Source organism: Ricinus communis, chromosome 10 (assembly GCF_019578655.1).
Source record: "Ricinus communis isolate WT05 ecotype wild-type chromosome 10, ASM1957865v1, whole genome shotgun sequence".
NCBI lineage: Eukaryota > Viridiplantae > Streptophyta > Magnoliopsida > Malpighiales > Euphorbiaceae > Ricinus > Ricinus communis.
The window spans coordinates 2,662,032-2,684,567 of record NC_063265.1 but is presented as its reverse complement, the minus strand read 5'-3'; the positions used below and the strand labels follow the sequence as shown (position 1 = coordinate 2,684,567).

Genomic DNA, 22,536 nt, shown 5'->3' with positions numbered 1-22,536 from the left:
CAAGAGCAACACACCTCTCACCAATAGCTCCTTGCTATAACAACAACCATTTCTTGGCTTCTTAACTGGCGGCAACAAATTTCACACCCACAATAATCGCCAAATAACTTCGTTTCAACACCCATTTATCAAACCATCAACAACCCAAACCCATATGGCCATGACAATACCCTCATAGATGGCCACCATGTTTTCTCATTTTCAGCCCAAGACCCATTATTCCAAAAATACTAAAAACATATTTAAGAGGCTTTTGACAAATTTTCTCCCTCTTTTGTTAATAAATCAAAGTTTTTCATTGTCAATCAAAGAAGAAGAAAGAACATAGGTACCTATTTACCTCCTCACGCTACTTTTATTTTATATTTTTGCGAGTTTGTTTTGATGTTGGATTTAAATATGCACAAATCTTTATTTACGGAGCGATGAAAAAATTGGCCTTTGCTTAACTTAGAATTGTCGGCGCTACTTTGTCTTTCAAATTGCAAACATTTGAACCATGTATAGTGGTAACATATAAAGTAAAGTTAAGCCCATATAAAGGGTTAAATGTGTTACTTTTAAAATCTTGCTAGGTGAGAGCTTAATTTTGTAGTAATTTTGAAGTTATGCTTATATAGAGAATCAAATTTTGATGGATTTGAGGTGTTAGATCCTGAAGTTTTGATTGAATTTTAGGCTCTAGAGCCTTAAATTTTGTTGAATTCGAAGTGCTAGAGCCTCAAAATTCAATTGAATTAAAGGCTTTAGAGCTTCAAATCTCAATGAATTCAAGGCTCTAGAGCCTTAAGTTTTGATGAATTTGAGGCGCTGGAGCCTCATATTTTGATAAGTTCGAGGCGTTAGAGCCTCAAATTTTGATTGAATTCGAGGCACTGGAGCCTCATATTTCAATGAGTTCGAGGCGTTGGAGCCTCAGATTTTAATTGAATTTGGGGCTTTGGAGCCTCAAATTTTAATTGAATACTCTAGAGCTGCAAATTTTAATGAATTCGAGTTTGTAGTTCAAAATGTTGATGAATTCGAGGCTGTGGAGCCTAAAATTTCAATAAATTCGAGGCACTGAAGCCTCAAATTTCGATGAGTTTGAGGCGCTGGAGCTTTAAATTTTGATTAATTCGAGGCTCTAGAGCCTCAAATCGGAAATAATTTTAAGGGTCTATTCACCTAAGAATTTGCAACCTTAACCTAAAACCATCCCTTTATGACTCTACATGTGAAAAGGCCTATCCCAAAAAACACATGTAAATATATTGTATGCATGATTTCTATTGACCTAAGAGTCAATTAATCTCTATTTTGATCTTGACAACCAAATTAAATATTGCTAACATCATGTTTAAGTGTCTATATGACAATACATTAAAAGATTTCAGATTGCCCAAAATTTTCTTGAAGTTGCAAGAAAGTCTTGCAAAAAGACCTAAAAAGCACGAGGCTACTTCCAAAGCTCGGGGCACTTTTCATATGATCAAAATTATACAAGACGTTCAAGATTCCAGCCGACATCTTGCCAATTATAACGTGCACATGGCAGTTAAAGAGTCAAAGCATCAAGAAGCGTGTGGGCGCTAAATCTTTGAGCTTAAGACTGAAAATGGTAGTTGATATCGCGATGAGAAGCACGAGGGCACTTCTGAGCGTGAATAAAACAGGCACGAGGGCGGTTTTCATAATTAATGCGATGATAGTAACAATTGAGATATCAACCACCAAGTTAGAGCCACATGTCTAGAGCCGTTGGAGCCTTATAGTCTCTTTTTAGAAAGCATGAAGGTGCTTGGAAATCGTCGGAGGCGCTTTTCATGACTCAGGCAACTTTCTACCCAGTCACCAAATTTATATTAAATGAGTTCGGACCAATTGTAACTTCTCTAAGAGGTAGGTATGAGTATAAATGACCCTCTTAAAGACTTAATAAGTAAGTGTGTGATTGTGTCTTATCCAAACTCTTGCAAATTTATTTCTCAACTTTGTATATTCAATTTCTTTCTTTGTAAAGTGTATTAAGTTGAATCTCATTGTTCAACTAAAATTGTAAAGGGTTGTTGTCTGAGCTTAAGTATTAAAAATATAAAAAAATTGGTGGTTGAGTAACTATTAATACTAAAGGGTTAAGGGACTTAGTGAGAGATTAGTTCACTAAGGGAATAGGTTTAGTGTTATTCTTGAAAAACACTAAGTTATTGGGTGAACTTGTAAAATCCAAAGGTTTGTAATCTTAAAGATTATAGTGGAATATTCAACTGTGGTCTTGATGAGTGGATGTAGGGGGGATTGTTTCCAAACTACTATAAAACTTTGTTTTAATCTTTCTAACCTCACTCTCTTCTAATTCTTTTTACTCTTTCTTTAATCCTTGTGTGTGACCTAAAATTATTCAATTTTACAATTTGAGATCACCAATTCAACCCCCCTTCTTAGTTTCAAGGGATAACAATTTCATAAATTTGCATGCATATATTAATTATGCCAATGGACTTATTTTACCATATTTACATTATATCCTTAATTTATTAATTTTACTTTTCATTTGTTAACATATTCAAAGGCCACAAAATTTATAAAAATAAAAATGAACAAGATATTGTCAATGACTCTATAGGGACTTCTCTCCCGAGCCAACTTGTCGTTGATATAGTTGCTGCACAAGTACCTTTTGATCAAGTTCTCCAATTATATCTCATGATTATTTTTGCTGTGACTTCACTTATAAGAGCTACACTAGACACAAACTTTATTTTAGATGTATTGTGGCTTTGACATACTATGTTTTCCTATTACTTTGATTTTATAATATGACCATGCTTTCTGCATTTTCCTTTAATAATTTATGCTTTTGGCCATATGGTACTTGCTAGAAATCAGAAATGAAAACAACAAGATTATCCAAGCTTCAAAAGTGGTAATGAGGCCTATTTTTATTAAAACCAAACTTTCTTTTCAAAATAAAAGGAAAATATAGTACTAGCCATATATTTGGCTTCACATAAAACAAAACAATATCCTGACAAACACATAATATAAAAACACACAGAAAAGTACATAAAATACATAAATCCTACCAACTACTACTAGTCACGTCATTGGCTCTAAACTTTTATTTCTTGTTTCTCAATCATTTCCCTACATGGTGGGATAATATTTCTCTAAGTATTTACCATCCATCTTTTCTAGTCTAGCCTTAACAATTTGGTATGGATCTGCCTCTCTATCTCCTGCCATGTGCATATGGATTTTCTTAGCAAAATAGCATATATCAAGTGAATGTTGATCCTATTAAATGATTAGAAAAATACCTCGACTTAAAATTAATAAAAGAATCAAAATTGACCAATTCACCACATTGAATAGTAAATTTGCAATGTGCTCTAGAGTGAAATGACCATCAAAGAAAAGGGTGAAATAAGAAACTCTATATTATCTAGGGTAAGGATTATCAACATAAACAATAATATGATATGGTTTATAAAATTTTGGTTGGCCTATCTGTCTAGTCTCAGGCTAGGACCATATAATACTATATCTCTTACAGCCTTTTATATCTATTGGTAGTTAGTGTTGGTTCAATGGATCCCAATAGTGATTAACTATTGGAAGATTGCCCCTTGGGCCTCCTTCCATATCAATAGTAGATTGGTTAACATTCACATAATTTTGATGAGGCAAATCTGGCATATTCCAGGACTGTGGCCATTTGCAATTGCCACCCTGACATCCTCCTTTTTATATGAAAGCACATCTTTCCTAGATTTGGAAGGCTTGAGGTTCAACTACACTAGCAACTTCCATTTCTTTAGGGTTTTTATCATTGCTAGCAGAAGATTTTCCCCTGAATTTCTCCTTGATTTCTTTCTACCTAGCATTGACATTTAAATTATCACTCCTAAGATTAGTAGGACGACTACCAATTAACTTTTCACTTATATTTTTTATAGAATATTAAGATGCATATTTTGAGTTTCTTCAGAATGTATTGAAAATTCTAACAATGAATTATCAAAAAGATCAGACACATTAATACCTAGCTCTTCAAGTATATCGGGAGTAGATGGTCCGCCAATAACTCTTCCAATAGGTGGTAGTGCCTCATAGTGCTGAGATTAAGGCCTCATATTTCTCTCCAACTGCTCCTGCAAAAAAGATATTGCATGTTCATATTCTACTTCATTAGTAGCAACCTTGGCGTCCTGAGACTCTATTGGTTATTTTTCAAAATTACTTCTTATTCTTAGAGCCATTGTAGAACAGTGTGAGCATGCCAAATTATGTTGGCTTCGAATTGGATTTGCAGGCGTGCCACGTGTGTGTGCTATACAAATCATGTTTGAATGTGCTACTTGGCTTCTTTTCAAAAACGATTGTGAATTTCAAAGCCTTTAGCTACAATTTGTTTGATGCTATACTTAATGGTTATGAAATTACTGCAAATTGTAAATGAAAATTACTGAAATAAGAGTTTTAAATACGAAGAAAGCTTGATTGCAGAATAAATTACAGAGAAAATTGTCTACTTGATATTGTCTAAATTGTCTGTATTGTGTTGGTTATCTTTTGTATCCTATGCTTTTCCCTTTTAATTTTTTGCCATAACTTTCACCAAGTAAAACTACAAATGATAAACTATCAGTTTGAATTGAACAACCACCATTCTTTTTCTTCTTTTGTCTACATATTAAGAGCTAAAATTTCAAGAGTAACTATTTTAGAGGGAGTTTTAAATAACTTTCTATTTGAATCTCCTCTATCAAAAATAACTCTTATCCACATTTTAAACTGAACTCAATTTATTTATTTGTTAGGCTGAAAAAATATGGTGTAAATAATTATACTTATTTTATTATATATATATATATATATATATATATATATATATATATATATAATTTTATCAATTTATATAAATTATTTAAGAATATTTTTATTTTTATTATATTTTAAATTTTTTAACTTGTATTAAATATTTAATGTTTAATATTTTAATCAATTTAATAGATATAATAAATAAATCAACTAAGTTAAATTTAATAAATAAATTAAGGCCTAAATATCTAAATATTTCTAAATTTTGATCATTTTTCTAAAATGTTCAATTCTTTCAACTTTTATATTATAACTATCATGCTTGCAAATTTTTTTTCTAAAATGAGAATCTGACGATTTTGAATTGCAAATCCAGCTAGTCCTTACCAACGTGGCACCAAAACAAAATAAGACCAAAAAAGAGAAAAGAAAAAATCCACATAAGCAACACAAATTGCTGAATAAGATTATGTATCAAAATGGTAAGTCTTGATAAAGGATACATAACTCCTTCTTCCATATTCTTTCTCTAATGAAATCCATAATCTAGGGACCTTGAAGGTCGAAGTGCATCTGCAAACAACAATTTTCTTCTTCCCCCATCGTAAATTCTATATGCAGACAATAATCTTTTCTTTTTTCGCTATCGCAAATTCTATCTTCTGATTCGTCATCTAAAATTTCGGAACCAGTTGAAAACCCAATCCAACCACATTTTATTTGTTCAATTCTTGAAAAATAAGAGATTGTTATTAAACTTAGTAGCCTTGAGGTTCACCAATAAGAAGAAGGCATGCTTTTGCTTAGAACGTTAATATGATTTAAAGAGGAATTGAGAGTTACTTCTGCTACTACTTGGTTCCTTTCAGCTCTTCATTCTTTGATTGCATCTAGATACAATATCATTCAAACTAACTTGATTGCCTCCCTAGTGAATATGTCTCTATAGATCAAACAAAGTTAAAATCGGATTGTCAATGTTTATTCTTTGCTAATTGATATGTTAAAGGCATGATATAATGATTGCAACTGCGGTTTTAGGTGGGGTTAAATGCCCCGCTGGTACCAAACATTGGTCACTTATATCCAATTGGTATTAAACCTTCAATTTGTTTCTTTTTGGTACCACTCCTATTATTTCTGTATCTTCCGCCAGTACCAATGAGGAATCCGACACTTATTTGCTGATGTGGCTGCTGGATTTATGAAGGATAACACACCATTTGCCACATCTGTTGCTGACTCAACAAACAGTTATCCAAGTCAGCAATTAACATCTCAACCCCAAATAAATAACCCTAAATCAAAAAAATTCCCAATTTATGAAACCTAGTTTTAATTATTTCGATCGATTTACTTTCTCTAATAATCTATTTTGTACCTTCCTTGTTCTTTATTTTATCGAATAAATGGAGCAAGAAACAACTGAAAGTGTGTTTAGTGTTGAAGTTAAGCCACTGATCTATATGTGTATGTGGAATGGTAAGTGAAGCTTTGCTAAAAACAGCTGAAAGTGAAGCTTCGTCTCTCGAACTGGAAGGAAATCTGGGCGCAAGTTTTGGGGATGCTCTCTTAGTTTACATTGATATGTTTTTAGTTGTAATGAAGGTTTCTTCTTGTACAGGTTCTTCATCTTCATTTTATTAAGTTAAGAATGGACATTGGTGAATTTGACCTTACAACTGAGCTGCTGAATGAGTACAAGAATAGATTAGTTTGCTAAATTCAAAGCTGTAGAAAATGAAAGAAGAAAGAAGGAGCATGAAGTGCAGAATGGACCTGTCTAAGCTTGGTTGTTATGGTATGGCTAGGATTATTATTTAGAAGATATACTTTTGTTAGCTTAACTTAAAGATGTACTTTGGATACAGTAGTATTTATAACTACTGTTACTTATGTAATTTAATGATGAATGAATGAAATGATAAATGAGTATTTGGTTTTTACAGTAGTTGATTACTATTGCTTCATTTGAATGTTACTGTTATGATAAATATGCATAAACATGTCGTATAGAGCAACCCTGGCAATAGACAAATTGAGTGACAATGTAATAAATAAGCGAGGTTGTTGATTACTTTAAATAATGAAATCTTTAAACAAAAAGTGAATGGATGTGGAAATTCTGTCCACGTGAACCCTACACCCAAGGCTGTTAAGAGCCATTACAAAAAATATGGATGTGGAAATTCTGTCAAAGGACCACATGTTAGGTCCACACATATATTAACATATTAACAACACAACAACCAAAATAAACATTATTTTTTAGGGTTTCAAATTCTAATTCCTTTGTTCTTTGCATTTCCTGGAGGCACCCAAGCTCTTATCTTTATTGAAACACTTCCATCAATCTTATATTTTCCTTTATCCGGTTTTGTTATTGTGCTAACTCCTTCAGCCCCAACATCTTTGCTCAACAACCCTGGGGGTTTGAAAGTCTTTTTTCCCTTAGCTTCAGTTCCTCCTTTTTGTGTTTGTGAAAGTCTTTCAATGCCCAGATCTGGTGGCAGCTCACTCAACAAATCATTAATGCTTTTACTCTTCTTGCTGGTAGTTTTTGAAGGTGATGTAGTAGAGTGTAAATGTGCTTTCCATTGTGAAGCATAATCACCACAATTAACTAAATGAGGTATTTGGTTTTGCTTCTTTTGCTGATGGTGTTACATTGAATAACTGTATAATAAAGTCTCAAGTTAGCATACAGTTGACATTACTGAATAAATATTAGAGGTGACATATTAGTTACCTGTGACAATGGTATTAGTGGTGACAAATTATCAAATGTTGAAACTGTTCCTGAAGGACCTATGCCTGTAGGAGCTATATGATCAGGTTGGTCATCTTCATGTGTTTGAACTTTTTGTGCAGTATTTTCAGCATTTGGTTCCTTTTCCTTTTGCTGTTTCTTTGTCTTCCTCATCACCTAGTATAAGAAAGAAAGAAATTGAAGGGTTAATACCAATTGGATGTACCAATTGGATATAAGTGACCAATGTTTGGTACCAATTGGATATAAGTGGAGGCAGAATTAAATGAGAGGAATGGCATACTTACAGGCACTTTTTCCCTCCTCTGTTGCCTTATAGAAGCACCAGCACCATGAAACCTCTTGTTGTGGCGCTTACCACCACAAACTGTGCATGTCATCAAAGAGCCCTTCTTGGTGACCTTGCCATTTCTTATCAGAACCTCCATCTCTTCTTCCTCTAACCTTCTCTTTCTAGCAGGTCTACCTTTTCTAAGTTTGATTGGTTTGGGGGGTAAGACTGGTGGGACAGTTGCCTTGGACTAAAATTCTTTACTGGTGGTTGGGTTAATCAAATGGCTATAGCATTTTAGGTATGTTTCAACCTTGTAGAAGTCATGTATATAATATTCAGGGTTCTCATTGTTATACCAAATTGCACATATAGCATGACAACAAGGTATTCCAGTTAGATCCCACCTCCTATATGTGCATGTAATTTCTTGTTTGTCAACTACAAATTGTCCCCCTGGGCCAACCACTTGAATCTCTCACCTCTAGACCACTCTATTGTAAACATCAACAAAATTCTTTGGACTTTTCTAGTTTTTTCAAGATCTTAGGGCAGTAACCAGATGCCACTCTTTTCATAGCATCCCTATTCTTATGTATCCTCTTCATTAATTTTGTTCTTATAACCTCATTTATAGCTATCACACCCTTGCTTCTAGCATCTAAGATAAAATTATTAAAACATTCACATAAGTTATTTAACAACATGTCACACTTAGCATCAGTCCTAAAATGAGATTTAGACCAGTGATGAGAGGGGATGCTATTCATGTAGTTATTTTCTTGATGTGATGCTGATGCAAACTTCTCCATTATCCTTTGAAATATCTGGACATAACTTGCCCTAGCAGCACCCCACACAAGTTCTTTTAACCCTAGACTATTAAATTTCTTTCTAAAATTATTATGCACATGTCTAACGCAAAACTTATGTTCAGAATTAGGGAATAGTTCTTCAATGGTAGGAATAAGATCCTATTCCAAAAGAACAACACATAATTAATACCATTATGCCAAAATATATGAAGGAATAGAAAAGTAGTTTGTGAAGAATATTTACCTTCTACCTGTCAGTCATAAACACCCAATGATAATTGTTTGTTATCCCTAAATCTTCAGCCAGCAGCTCCAAAAACCATTTCCAGTTCTCCTTGTTTTCTTTTTGCACAACACACCATATGCCATTGGATAGATGCAGTCATTTGCATATAAACCAACAGCTGTGAGAAGCTGTCCTCAAAATACTCCTTTCATCCAACACCCATCCAAAGATATGAAAGGCCTACAAGACTTAAATCCTTCCCTCAATGCAGCAAAGCACACATACATACTGTTAAAAACACCTTCATTCAAACTAAAAACTATTGTGCTTCCTGTATTACTTCTCAAGAGTTCTAGCTTCTAATCATGAAGGCTAGAAATTTGTTCTGTCTCATCACCATTGATAAATATCAAAGCAGCATTTCTTGCTTTCCATGCTTTCAGTTTGGACACTTCAACACCACAATCTTCTTTCACAGCTTGTATGATCCCTTGAATTGCCCAGCTGGGATCAGCTCTGAACCTTTCAACATAATGTTGAGCTATCCAATTGGCATTAACATGCCTAATGTATGCTTCTCTTGAACAGTTGTGAGTGAAATTGGCTGACTTGATCTACATTGTTTGTTTGTTTGAGTTCAGTAGGTAAGCCCAAATGAAAAACTAGCATATTTTCTTGCATTTAGCCTTGCATTTATGCTTTATATTTGGCCCAAATATAACATGGTTTCTACTTTTGATTGATGAGCTCTTAACAGCATGCTTGAATTGTTTGAAGGAACTGAAGAGCATTCCAATCTTGAAGCTGGGATTTGCCATGTCAGTCTCCTCATTAAACATAGGCCATCTCTGCTTCTTTGAATCTGCATCACTGTCTTCAGATGAGGAGCATGACAACAGTTCATCTAATGGACCATATACTGTGGCATCTGTTTCTTCAGACAACTCCTCAACAGGTTGCCTAGCAGTTCTAGAACTAGAAGGTCTGTCCCTTTCAAGCTTCTTATTAACAAACTCATCAAACATGGCATCATCATCAGCATCTTCATCCCTGAGGTCATAATCAGAGTCCACAAACTCACTGTCCTCTGAATCTCCATCACTATTCTCACTATCCTTACAGCTGTCATCATCTATATTTTTCACAGCCTCATTCCCAGCTTCTTCTCCAGCTTCTTCCCCAGCTTCAAACTTATTCGTACTAAATATATGCATTAATTTAGAACCCTCCATAACCATTGCCATTTCTAAAGCATCCCTATTAGTTTTAAGGCTTCTCAACCCATCACTCATACTCTTTGTAGGATCCTTCCACATAATAAGCTTTTTTTTAGGATTCAATCCCAGCTCTCTAGCCATTGAATCTATTTCTATCATAGAGATCTTATCTGAACTACAAAAATCCACGGCTCCTATATCCCATAGCTTAGGTTGACCTTTACAATCAACTCCATAATCATGCTAATACAAACTGAAGTAGTCGGAATTAGGCACTGCAAAATAAATTAATTAAACAAATATGAAACAACCACACACAAGCAGTATTAATAAACAAACATCATCAACATTCAACTAATAAAAAGGAATTAGGGAAAACTTAGCCCCTTGCATTGTTAACTTCCAAAGGAATGCAGCATGCATTACGCATTGAAAGATGCAAAATAGCTTTCAATAACAACAGAGTAACTAGTGGCGCGCTTGTACTTATAGTATAGTGGTGGGTCTTCGGCTTTCTCCTTTACTCGCCAATCGAGTGTCATTGTTCCACAATGTCGCAATGTGCAGGTACAAAGCAGAAGATCAGAGACGATAAATGAGAGATTCAGAGAGTGTTGACAATGGAGGTGGAATTCGAGCAGTTTACGTTGATTTTTGAGGTTTGGTACCAACGGTTACTTTTGGGTTAGCTTAGAGGATGAAAATAATTTGATCACAATGTCTCTCAATTTTGTAGCTCAAATTAAAGGTATTTAGTTAATTGCTGACTAGGATAAAGTGAAGAAGTCAGCAACAGATGTGGCAAGTGGTGTGTTATCCTTCATAAATCCGGTAGCCACATCAGCAAATAAGTGCTGGATTCATCATTAGTACTCGCGGAAGATACAAAAATAATAGGAGTGGTGAAATTCGGGTTACGTTGGTGATATTCGGTTTGGTGATTACATTATTAAGTATGTTAAATTCAAAAGAATTTTCGATCCAATTATTGCTAATACTGTGCGATTTGGTTACTTATAATTAAGGGAGACCAATGATGTTGGATGGTAATGCAACAAGGATATTTAATGGAATGTTAATAGAGGATAGTCACCCAGAGGCCACTCAAAAGAATAGTAGGGCGATACTACTTGTGTTTGATCGTGGGAGCTTGAGATTTAAAAGGCTGGCAAGGAGGCGAGAGTTATGGAGGTGCCGAGGGTGATTGAAGAGCAAAGGAGCGATAGATCCAGAATGAACAGTTTATTAGAGAAAGAGATAGAAAGGTGTGTTAGAATCTCAGTCAACAATTTATGTTGCTAACATGGACTTTTTTTTTTTCTTTTGGTCTTATTTGATTATGGTGCCACAATGGCAATAACTAGCCGACTTTTCAATTCAAAATCGTCAGTTTCCTATATTAGAAAAAAAATGAAAGAATGGTGATTATTATGTAAAATTTAAAAGAATTGGACATATTAAAAAGATGACAGATTTTAGGAATTTTCAAATAATTAGATTATAAATTAAAATAAATTTTAATATTCAAACTCGAAATAAATGTCAAGTCCTTATTATTGAATTGAATCGTACAAAATAACAACGAGTCAACCTCAAACTTAGTAAATCTAGACTTGCTTTATTTCGTTTATAGCCCTAGCCACAATCAAATTTCTTCTGTTTTCTTTCTATCTGAATCACTTGCCCCATTTGCATCCACATCACCGCTCCATTAAATCAAAACTTGATGATACGCATCAAATTGATTTGTTTTAAAAGAAAAGAAGGAACAAAATGAATAACTAACAATCATTATCACCTGTTTTTAACTTTCAATTAATTTTTTTTTCAAAAAAGAAAAAAGAAAAAAAGAGCAATCATCTCTACCTGTATATGCTTTTTGACTATACAAATAATGATTTTTATGGTGGAAGAGTGGTGGCTGAAAAGGAAAAGAAAAAACAACGATGAATGGTGGCTGTCGATGGGCGGTGGCTGGTGGCTAGTTGCTATTCAAAAATGGTAGGTCGGAGACTGGAATGGTGTAGATAGTGGAGAGGTGTGGCTAGTACAAGAAAGAAAGGAAAAGAATGACGAGGACTTTTAGTTTTTGAGTTTCCAATTTTATTATTTAATCATAATTTATTTAGTTAATAATTTAGTAATTTTCTTAGAAATAAGGATGATGTTGGTTTTTCATCTTATAATATTAGTTTTGACTATCAGTTGTTTTTCTTAACTAACACTAAAATTGAAGGCTTTTAATCAGAAGTAGGGACTTTTTATTCAAGCAAAATATATAAAAAAAAAAACAAATCTATCTATTTCTATACATATAAATGCTGAGACATACACACAAAAAATATAATATTTATATACATATAATTATTTTTAACATATAATATTTGTTATTTTATATTTTATTGAATTTATATTTAATTCATTAATTAATGTGTTACTTCTCTAGTTAAGTAATAAATCTAATTTTAATATAACATATTAGTTAATATTTAATTTTAAACAATAACTCTTAATTTTACAAATATAAATGATTTTTAATATTAGTTTATATATAAGTTAATGTATTAATATTTATTCTAATTCAGTCATTATTGGTAGCATTCAATTTAATAATAGTTAGATGTTATATATGCAATTATTTTATAAATAAAAATCTGATTTTAGTTTTATAAATAAAAATATTTACAATTAAAATAATTATAATCATGCGAACACGGTGTAGAATAGATAAACGGCTAATAATATTTAAAAGTTTTAAAAGGTAAATACTGAAATATGGAAATTGTGGGGAGGGTAAAATAGTAGTTTTCCCTATTTGTTTCATTGAACTCATTTGCTAGTTTAAATTGGAGGTGCTTAACAGCACAAGCGGACAGAAAAAGCAAAACAGAACAACAGTAAAAGAGAACATAACAGAAGAAAATGAAAATACTAGAAAAGAGAAAATGTCTAATTTGATGTAATAATAATAATAATAATAATAATAATATGTGGTTTGTGGTTTGTCTTCATGTAAAATGTGAAGTGCACAACACAATAACAAAGAAAGAGATTTTCTTCTTTTGCCCTTTTTCTAAAGCTCTCTTTTTCTTTTTTCTTTTGTAAACTTTGTAGGTGGGTTATGTATGTATGTATGAACTTTGCTGGTAGACCCGCCTTTCTTGACCTCTAAAATAAATCAAAAGGACCTAATTTGTATTTTCTTATACAAATGATTTAAACCCATTAAATAAAAACTAATCTCTTTGTTTGATTAATAATGTTTCTCTGTTTCTTTCTCTAAATCCAGTTTTAGACTGGTACTTGTGAAAATAAGAGTCAACTAATAGTCTCTCTAAATTCAGTCACTTGCATTTCTCTTTCTTTCCTACATTTTTTTTTTTTTCCTGGTATAGAGAGAGAAAGAGAGAAATGGGTATTGTTCCGGAGGAGGCAGTCAATCAATTTAGAGAGCTTATGGATCAAGGTTGATCTCTTTCTACTTAGTTCATTTTGGTATCTGTTCATTAAAAAAGGAAAACATTGCTTTAAAATTAACTGTCTTTTCTTTTTTCTGCTTCTGTTGTTGAAAATGTGGTGGTAGCAGTTGAGGAGTCATTGCAAAAAACATATCAGGTATGCTTTTCACTCTCTGTTTGGTTTGTTTTCACTTTTCTTTGTTGTTCTCAACTTGGGTTATGAGTATTTCAGTTGTAAGTAGGTGATTAGGTAATTCTGTTGTTAATAGCTGCAGGTTATGCTGATCCACTCATTTTTAGTTTCTTTGGGGTATAATTAGATTTATCTGTTGAAAATGGTGGCTAAAGCTTGAATGTTAGCTTGTAAAAGGATTGATTAAGATGGGAAATGAAAGAGCACACAATATGATGTGTGAAATTGTAATAAGGCTGGACATTTGTAGATGATCTGCTTATAGTGTTTCTGGGTGTGTTGAATTTGGAATTTCTTGTGGTTAATTATCAGCTTATTTAGAAATTCTGATCTGAGTCTCCTTTTCAAGTTCAGCTGAGAACCTGGGGTTGGTGTAGTGAATAAATCTGTCTTCAAGGCTGTTTAATGAAGTTAAAGTATAAATCTTTTGGTCAGTACCTGAATTCTTATAAGGTTATACCTCAATTTTTGGCCTTCTAATCAACCGGTTTAGCAATTTTGACTGAAGAGTCAAGCGAGCAGATTGATGAGCATATTTAAGCTTTGTACCTTGAACAATGAATGGTGGAAGTGGCTTTTCACTGTGTTGGGAAATCGATTAAGAAGAATGCTCCTGCAGCAGGCTCTCTTCATATCTAATAATATTTATTCCACTGACCCAGAAACATTCTCTTCTCATTTGTATTACTCAAACTTGAAACTTGCTCTTCAGTAGCATCATGCTGCTATTGCTTTGGCATTTGTGCATTCCTAAACAGAACTCCATGGCCTCATAGGAATGCCACATTACTACTACAATTTGGACTGTAATTATATAATGATAAGTTTTGTTAAACTTCCACAATAGTCTGTGCACATAGAGGACTTGATCACAAATCACAGAGGAATTCCTTGATCCGTTCTAACTCTATAGAAAGGAGTCCTCTGTGTCAAAGAAACCAGCAGTTTGTCGGTTGGGTTTCCTGTTCATTGGCTGGTTGCTTGTTCTCAATAGATGTTGATTTGCTCTTTTTGGCTCTGTTCTAGAAAGTTCACTATCAATTATATTTTAGTATGATTTTTAAACACAACTTCTATGCCTATAAAGAGGCTATCTTGGTAGCGTGCTATTGGATGAGGCTCAATTGTAAAGGGTAACAGATGGCCATATGTGGTACAAGTTACAAGATTTTGCAGTTGGATCCATAACTGATATATGCAATGGTGTTCCCTTTTTAGAAGATTGGTAGATTGCTTTTGGGGCTTGGACTCACTTCATCTTCTCATTCATATCCTATTTGGCAAAAGCTATTATGATATTGCATTATTGCAAACCTGAAAAGCCTTAACCAACTTTCTAAAGTTGCTTTATAATTCCTGAACAAGCAAGAAAGATTGGGACTTTTGTTGCCTCGAAGTTAAAGATGTTAGAGAACAAAATGTCCTGTCTTCCTCTGCAAAACTATTTCTGTCCCACAGTGATAGCTGAATTTGATGAAAGAGGGTTGACTCAATCCAAGAGATTTTACGCATTGCAGGCTCTAATGAGCATCAAATGTGCATAGCTTTCCCTTTACCTTCCAAAGAGGTTGTTTGTGCAATTTAACCCATGACTTTCAAGTTATAACTAACCTTTTGTATCTTGCTTACATTGTTGATTTCGCATGAAATGTTTGAAAGAGAAGAGATAATTTATTGAAATTATCATGTTCTTGGAGATATATATATATATTTGTTCTCTTAGTTCCTTTTGGATGTTATCAGAATTCATTAGGAAAACCTCTATTGGATGTTGACTGTGTTGGCTAAATTACTGTTTCTTGCAGAATGTGCATCAAGGATGTCAAACCGAAACTTTGGTGCGCTTCCTAAAAGCTAGAGAATGGAATGTTACCAAAGCCCATAAAATGGTTGGTAGTACCCTTTTTTGGTTGAATGTTTTGTGGATATATCAATTTTTTATTTTTTTAATTACATTAAGAATCATGCAGTCACCCTCTCCTGATATGTTACCTTCATAATGCTGTAGTTAGTTGATTGTTTGCATTGGAGGATACAAAATGAGATCGATAACATATTAACGGTATGTTTTTGCTACAGCCTGGTGCATTTGGTTTCTATTTTAATTTATACAAAGATGGACATTAATAGTTGTGTTTTAGTTGATTGTTGGAGTTTATATGAATTTCTGTTTTATTGTTTTGGAAACTGATGTGAACTATGTCAAAATTTACATCGAGAATTGTCTGGAAGTAAAATATTATGTTTAATATCAATTTCATCTCAAAATCTGCATTAGGCCTAAAGCATGTGTGCTTGTTCTCTTTGGTTCATGGGCTTCTTGTTGATTTTTATGATTTGTTATGAGCTTCTTGTATGACCAAATGAGCTATTGAGCTGTAAAATGGACCATCATATAATGTGACTCATTCCTAGTATGCCTTGAATGATTTTGTTAAGTTTTGCCTTCTGTTTTTTGTTAGAATTTGTTGTTACATTCGGCAAAGTAGATTCACGAGCCTTGATGTGCTGTGGTTGATAGTTCAATTGCTTCTGGTTGTAGATATAATTGAACTGCTAGACCTCAAATTATATTTTGAAAAGGAATGAATTTAAAACTACGGTTGCACATGCATGGTGTGCACGTGTGTGCAGACTTACATCACTATACACTACTATGCATGATTAATTAAAAGAAAGGGGATGAAGACAATCATTTTATTCCCTCTTTTCTTTGAATGTGATTTTTTATTAAAAAAAAAAAAGCAAGTTAATAATTATTATTTGGTTGATCAATTCTTAAAGGTCTGATCTTGATGCTATTTCTTTTTACAGAAACCTATAATCCCCACTGATTTATACAGAGCAGTGCGTGATTCCCAGCTCATAGGAATGTCAGGTTACTCAAGAGAGGTGCTCATTCTTTGTCTATAGTTCTCATGCTTATAGTTTCTTTTTCCTAGTCTAGAACAATTTAGATACTGCTAATCTTGCCCAATAACACAAGAAATGCATTTTATATCCCAAGAAGAGTGTATGACAGATATTCCTCAACTTTCCCATCTTCATCAGGGCCTTCCAGTTTTTGCTATTGGTGTTGGGCTTAGCACATTTGATAAAGCATCTGTAAGTGATGATTTTAAATTCTCCTACTGATGTTTCATTCTAAGAAATCTGACTTCACATAAATTATAATAATGTTTTGCATTTCTTATGTCATCACAGGTCCACTACTATGTGCAGTCCCACATCCAAATCAACGAATACAGGGACCGAGTGATATTGGTGAGTATTAAATTTTGAGAATTCTGTGTGTTTTAAGTGGTTATTTTGACTTGCCAGCATACATCTTGTAGCCTTCTGCTTCAAAGAAACATGGGCGATCCATAACCACCTGTGTGAAGGTTTTGGATATGACTGGTCTGAAGCTGTCAGCACTTAGCCAAATAAAGGTATAATTTGCCATTTTATAAGCCTTTGATTTTCTCCACAGATCTTCATGTTGAGCTCTATCTTTACTCTTTATTTGATGTGTCAATTGCAGTATCTCGAGGGATTCAACAACATTCATATATTAAAAACTTTCTTTTCTGAACTAGCAGCCTAGTAGGATATGTGATTTAATCATCCATTGATTCTCTACCACTGTAACTGGTGTTTACATGATAAAAGCTCATATATGTGACATTGATCAGGTTTTATCTTTTTTCTTGCAGTTGTTGACAATCATATCAACTATTGATGACTTGAATTATCCTGAAAAAACAAAAACATATTATATTGTAAATGCCCCCTATATATTTTCAGCTTGTTGGAAGGTAAGCCTCTCCTTTCTCTGTGATTCAATCTTCTAGTGCAATTTCGCCATCTTCTGCAATGCTGCAAGTTATTAATGCATCAGATCTAAAGTATAATGATTATGTTGTCAGCATTAGTTTTAGGGTTAATTTCGCTGATGGTCATTGAGCTTATTGCTAAATCTCTGTACAGTTAGAACTTAAACTAGTATCAGTCCTTGACACTAACTAACATGAACATAGTTTGTTGATGTAAGAAGTTGACTGTATCTGCACTGCATTTGTTGGTACAACAGTTGCTTTGAGCGCATATAAGAGAAATCAAGTGGAATTTTTGTTCATAGTTGCATCTACATTCTAGACATTTTTTTTTTTATGTTTGTTGGATGCTATTCCACTTTGATCATGAACTGCTATTAGAAAGTTCATTGACCGACATGCAAAGCATTTTATATTAGAACCTGAAATTGAAGCATTTATAGATGTTGTTTGACCACCACCAGTAGTCAGAGATCCTAGATTTTACAGAAAAAATTGCAAATTGTTCTTTCTGGTGTGTATTCATTGAGCAGCCTCCTACATGGACCCAGACTCCAAACTGCTTTTAGTAATTTAATTTGGAATTAATGACCCAATTATAACTGTTATTCGATAGCTGCTAAGAGTTTCTTTCCATGCTCACATACGATTGATTTCTTTGGTTTTGGTAGATTTTACACGTAACCCATGTAAACTAGTTTAATTTACAGTTACAACTAGATCATATGAGTTAGATAACACATTAAAATTCAGCTAACTCCTTACCAGAATTTGGAGATAATGAACTTATTGAACAATAACCAAAGTAAGGTGGTTTTGCTGATAAAAATTGAAAGTTCGATAACTGCATAATTTTATGATGAGTTCAATAAAAATATGGATGAAAATAACAATTAACAACTGTTGAATTGAGCCATGAGATCTTTTAACACTGTAATTTTTTGCAGGTTGTCAAGCCTTTACTGCAAGAAAGGACAAGAAAAAAGGTTCAGGTGTTATCAGGTAATGGGCGAGATGAGCTGTTGAAGGTAAGGCATATTCTCCCTGATTCTTGAAGTATGAGAACTTGACTGCAATTGCCCTGTGCAGTTTACCATGTTTGATCAGTAATGCCTAGGAATCTTCTGAGCATGGTTCCCATTTACACGCTGGTTGGCATAGTATTCTAAGGACTGATCACATTGGCTATTTTCATTGTAGATAATGGATTTTGCATCTCTTCCACATTTCTGTAGAAGAGAAGGATCTGGATCGTCTCGACACTTGGACTATGCAGCTGAAAACTGCTTTTCCTTGGATCATCCCTTTCACCAACAACTCTATGACTACATAAAGCAGCAATCTTTGGTTAAGGAACCTGCTCAACCTATCAAACAGGGATCTTTCCATGTGGATCTGCCTGAGCCAGGTGCAGAAGGAACTGAAATAGCAAAAACCTTAGAATCTGAGCTACAAAAGTTCGAAAATGGGAATGGTCTTTCCAGGTCCATAAATGACCTCAAAATCAATGATGACTGACTCTTTTGAGCTTAATGCCTCCTTGGCTCGAGGTGAATGTTCAGTCTTGATGTCCAATCAGTTTGTTATAGGTAACAGTATAAATGGATGTAATAGCAGTGATGCGAATTCCCTAATTGACAGGGAAAAGCTAATACTATATATACTGTAATTTTACTTCTTGGCTGGACAATTCATTTAAAGCATTTCCCAGCCTGACACGCTGTAGGAATCCAGCCAAGGACTGTAAACTTTAGCATCCTAGTTTGCAATTAATATTAGCTGCAACAGAGTTAACCATCATCACCTGACTGTCGGTAGCAAGGAACTGCATGCCTCTATCTCTCATTCTATTTTAAGAATGCTAGTGCCTTTCGATCGATCATAGCCTCAAGTACGCATTTTGCTTTCAGTTTCTCATGGCACGTGTCGAACACTTTTGCCTGTCAGTTCTTTTCATCTCGTGCATTGAACACCAAGGCTATGTTTTGACACTAAAAGATATACAATCAGCAAACAATTTGTCAATTTCAGCACCAGCAATTTATGAGCTAAAATAACAAATTTGGGTTCCATTTAACCATATCTTGCTAAAAATTTTCTTAGATTCATAAAGGAGAGATGACAGTGTTACAGCAGAGGGCATGCATACTAGCCGAATTCTGTAAAATTTCAAGATTTGATGTTGTAGGCCACAAGCAATAATGTACTTTTTACAGATTAATCATTACCAAACTTTTTACAGATTAATCATTACCAAATCAGTGACAGAAGATAGCCAACCAAGTGCATAAATTTAAACAAAATTAATCACATAACAGCAAATAAGATTTACCATGCATGAAATTAGTAAGGGTCCTATTATTTTGAGAGTACGAATAATAACCGCTCTGAATATTTTAAAGTCACGCTTATATCATGTGACGAAGAGAAAATAACTTCTTCTTCTTTATTTTTGCACAATTAGTATTTATAAATCCTCATTTACAAAGAAGAATAGTGATTTTTTTCTTCATCTGAAATGGCAACAATATTTTTTTCTTTTTCATCACGCTTATTTGTAAGTAGAGGGTGAGTGCAAGTTGTTGAGTTAGATTACATCTTTCCACCTCCAATATATTATTGCAATAAAACCACAAAGATGTACACCTCATGGAGAGAGACCAATCTTGGAAAGAAGTTCTAGGGTTGTAGGAATCAACTCATCCTTCTTGCACACCACATAATGATGGCTACTATAATGGCAGGCCTACAGATCCTAAGTAAAGTCACATAATTTGTTCTGCTATGCATGGAGCTAAAGAATTCAAAAAAGTTCCACTTGAACTCAGAGCGTAGTCCTTAAAGGTTTCCAAGGAAGACCTTAACTTACATCATATTCAGGCTAAGAAGTATTAACTGTTCCATAAGTAGCCATTGTATAAGTAGACTTATAGATTCTCCATAAAATTTTAGAGTCACTTCACCTCTTGTTACATTCTTGAATAAAAAATAGAGATCAAAGAAGAAATACATAGGCAGTAACACTTTTCGCAAGGTGTGGGTTCTTGAGAAATATCTGATTCAAGAAGAAAAAGAGCAACACAGGAATCACCAAAAGAAGAAAGCTTCAAGAATTCATATTAGGAAGACTTTCTATAGGGTGTGAATTTCTAAGTAATATTTGGGGCAGGCAGAGAAAAAATATTGAGGAATATTAATAGGGCTCCTCATTCTTATACAAGGTTCCACAAGAAACAACTGAGAACAATAAATTCTCCAGATGTGAAGCACCATCAACAGAGACATGGATTTCGTAAAAATCTCCATAGTCTCTCACTAAACACAAAAATAAAGATTGTAGAGGTAGAAGGCTGTAAAGAGAAGATGGGTGGAGTTGAAGACACAATCTAAGGTGAGAAAATCCACTAAAGAATCAAGATCAGTAGGAATAGTAGAATATCGAAATGGAGTTTTTAAAGTAGGGGAAATTCTAGTACCTTATAAAAATTTTATAAAATTGTCATTCATTATCCAAAAGTCCGCTACAGAAGAAGGAAGGAAGGCTCAAACAGAGGTTCGAGAAGCACCTTCCTCAACAAAAAAAGAAGGCTTTGTCAAGGATTCACTAGTCAAGAAAAGATGAGGATTCACAAGCTTCTGAAAAAAATTTCAAAGGAAAATTCAATAAAAGACTTCATCTGCATGGAAGAATCAATTTTAACATTTCGTCGGGAGATAATGAAAATCTGGAGAACCCACACATCGAGATCGAAATTGACGGTAAGTTTTTACTATGTGCTTTCTCTTCATTAGTATGCTTTAGGTATTAAATGTCACCCGAATTTTGCAATTCTTCCATATTGGATTCTTTATTTTCTTTTAATATGCATTTTAATACATCTAAACTTTCTTTCTTAAATTCTCTATTCCAACTCTACGCTCACGCAACTCATATTTCAATTCTTTATAATCATAAAATCAAATATTTTTAAGAAATATAATGGACGGTTTTAACAGTTAAAAAATTATACAATAAATAATATAAATACTATTAAATTAATGGAGAAGTCAACTCACGGCATGTGTGTTTGCTTCAGTGTCATATTCTTCAACTAGCTTGATCTAGATTTTAATTATTTAAGTTATAAAATTATAAAAAATTTAAAAAATAAACAATTATGAAAACAAACATCTACATACCTTGTTATTATCAAGATCTCCATAGCTCTTGACCTTGACCAAACTTTATTAACAGTAATGTTATCCTAATACAAAATAGAAGGTCGTTCATGTCGATTGATACTTATATTTGTATACTTAATATATATGTGTGTTTAAAATAAAAAAACTATATAACAAAAATAAAAATAAAATAAAATCATTACATTTACTCAATTGATAATTATATTAATACATATACAAATGAGATATAGTTTAACCTGCAGTATCAAAAAGCATCTATATTGATTTGCTTTTTTTGTTAGCTTCAAAGTATATTCTATAAAACTTTTGAATCTCATTCACAAGAGCTTGGATTATGTACTTAGCCCAATTCATTTCAAAAATCTTAGATAAATCATTTAAGAGGCCAAGGTAAGAACTACTAAAAGATGAACTTGTATTGGGTGTTATTATTGTACTAATAGCAAACAATACAAATTTGGCTTTAAATTCCTCATTAGCATGCAACTTTTGTAGCTCATTAAATAAATAAATAACATCAAACTTCTTAGGAATTTTATACCTAATCAAAATATTATCACAACACGAACCCATATAATCTTGAACTTCTAATCATTTAGAAGAAAAACCTAGAGATTGTTTCGCATAATGAGAGGCAAGTTTTATTCTCCCACTATGAACACACAATTCACATCTATTCAAATCAAATCTTTGTGCAAGCATCTAAATCAAATTATTTTTAAGTTTTTAATTTTAAGATGTAAAATACCACAAAGCTCAAGGTCTTTAACAACATTAATCTTTGTA

The 22,536-nt window shown here is 33.4% G+C and overlaps 1 protein-coding gene across 2 annotated transcripts; it reads left to right on the top strand.

Moving 5' to 3' along the window:
* Positions 1-13,137: 13,137 nt before the first annotated feature.
* On the top strand, positions 13,138-19,368 carry LOC8287278 (phosphatidylinositol/phosphatidylcholine transfer protein SFH9). Of its 2 annotated transcripts, none has more exons than XM_048370025.1 (11): positions 13,138-13,568; positions 13,686-13,717; positions 15,559-15,642; positions 15,762-15,815; positions 16,568-16,645; positions 16,805-16,858; positions 16,958-17,017; positions 17,089-17,184; positions 17,449-17,550; positions 18,516-18,596; positions 18,769-19,368. In XM_048370025.1, exons 1-11 carry the CDS (start codon positions 13,514-13,516, stop codon positions 19,084-19,086), a joined length of 1,014 nt encoding a protein of 337 aa, XP_048225982.1. In that variant the 5' UTR covers positions 13,138-13,513; the 3' UTR covers positions 19,087-19,368. The 2 variants fall into 2 exon arrangements, with proteins under 2 accessions (XP_048225982.1, XP_002530426.1); XM_002530380.4 differs by having other exon boundaries at positions 13,140-13,568; positions 13,689-13,717.
* The last annotated feature ends 3,168 nt before the right edge of the window (positions 19,369-22,536 follow it).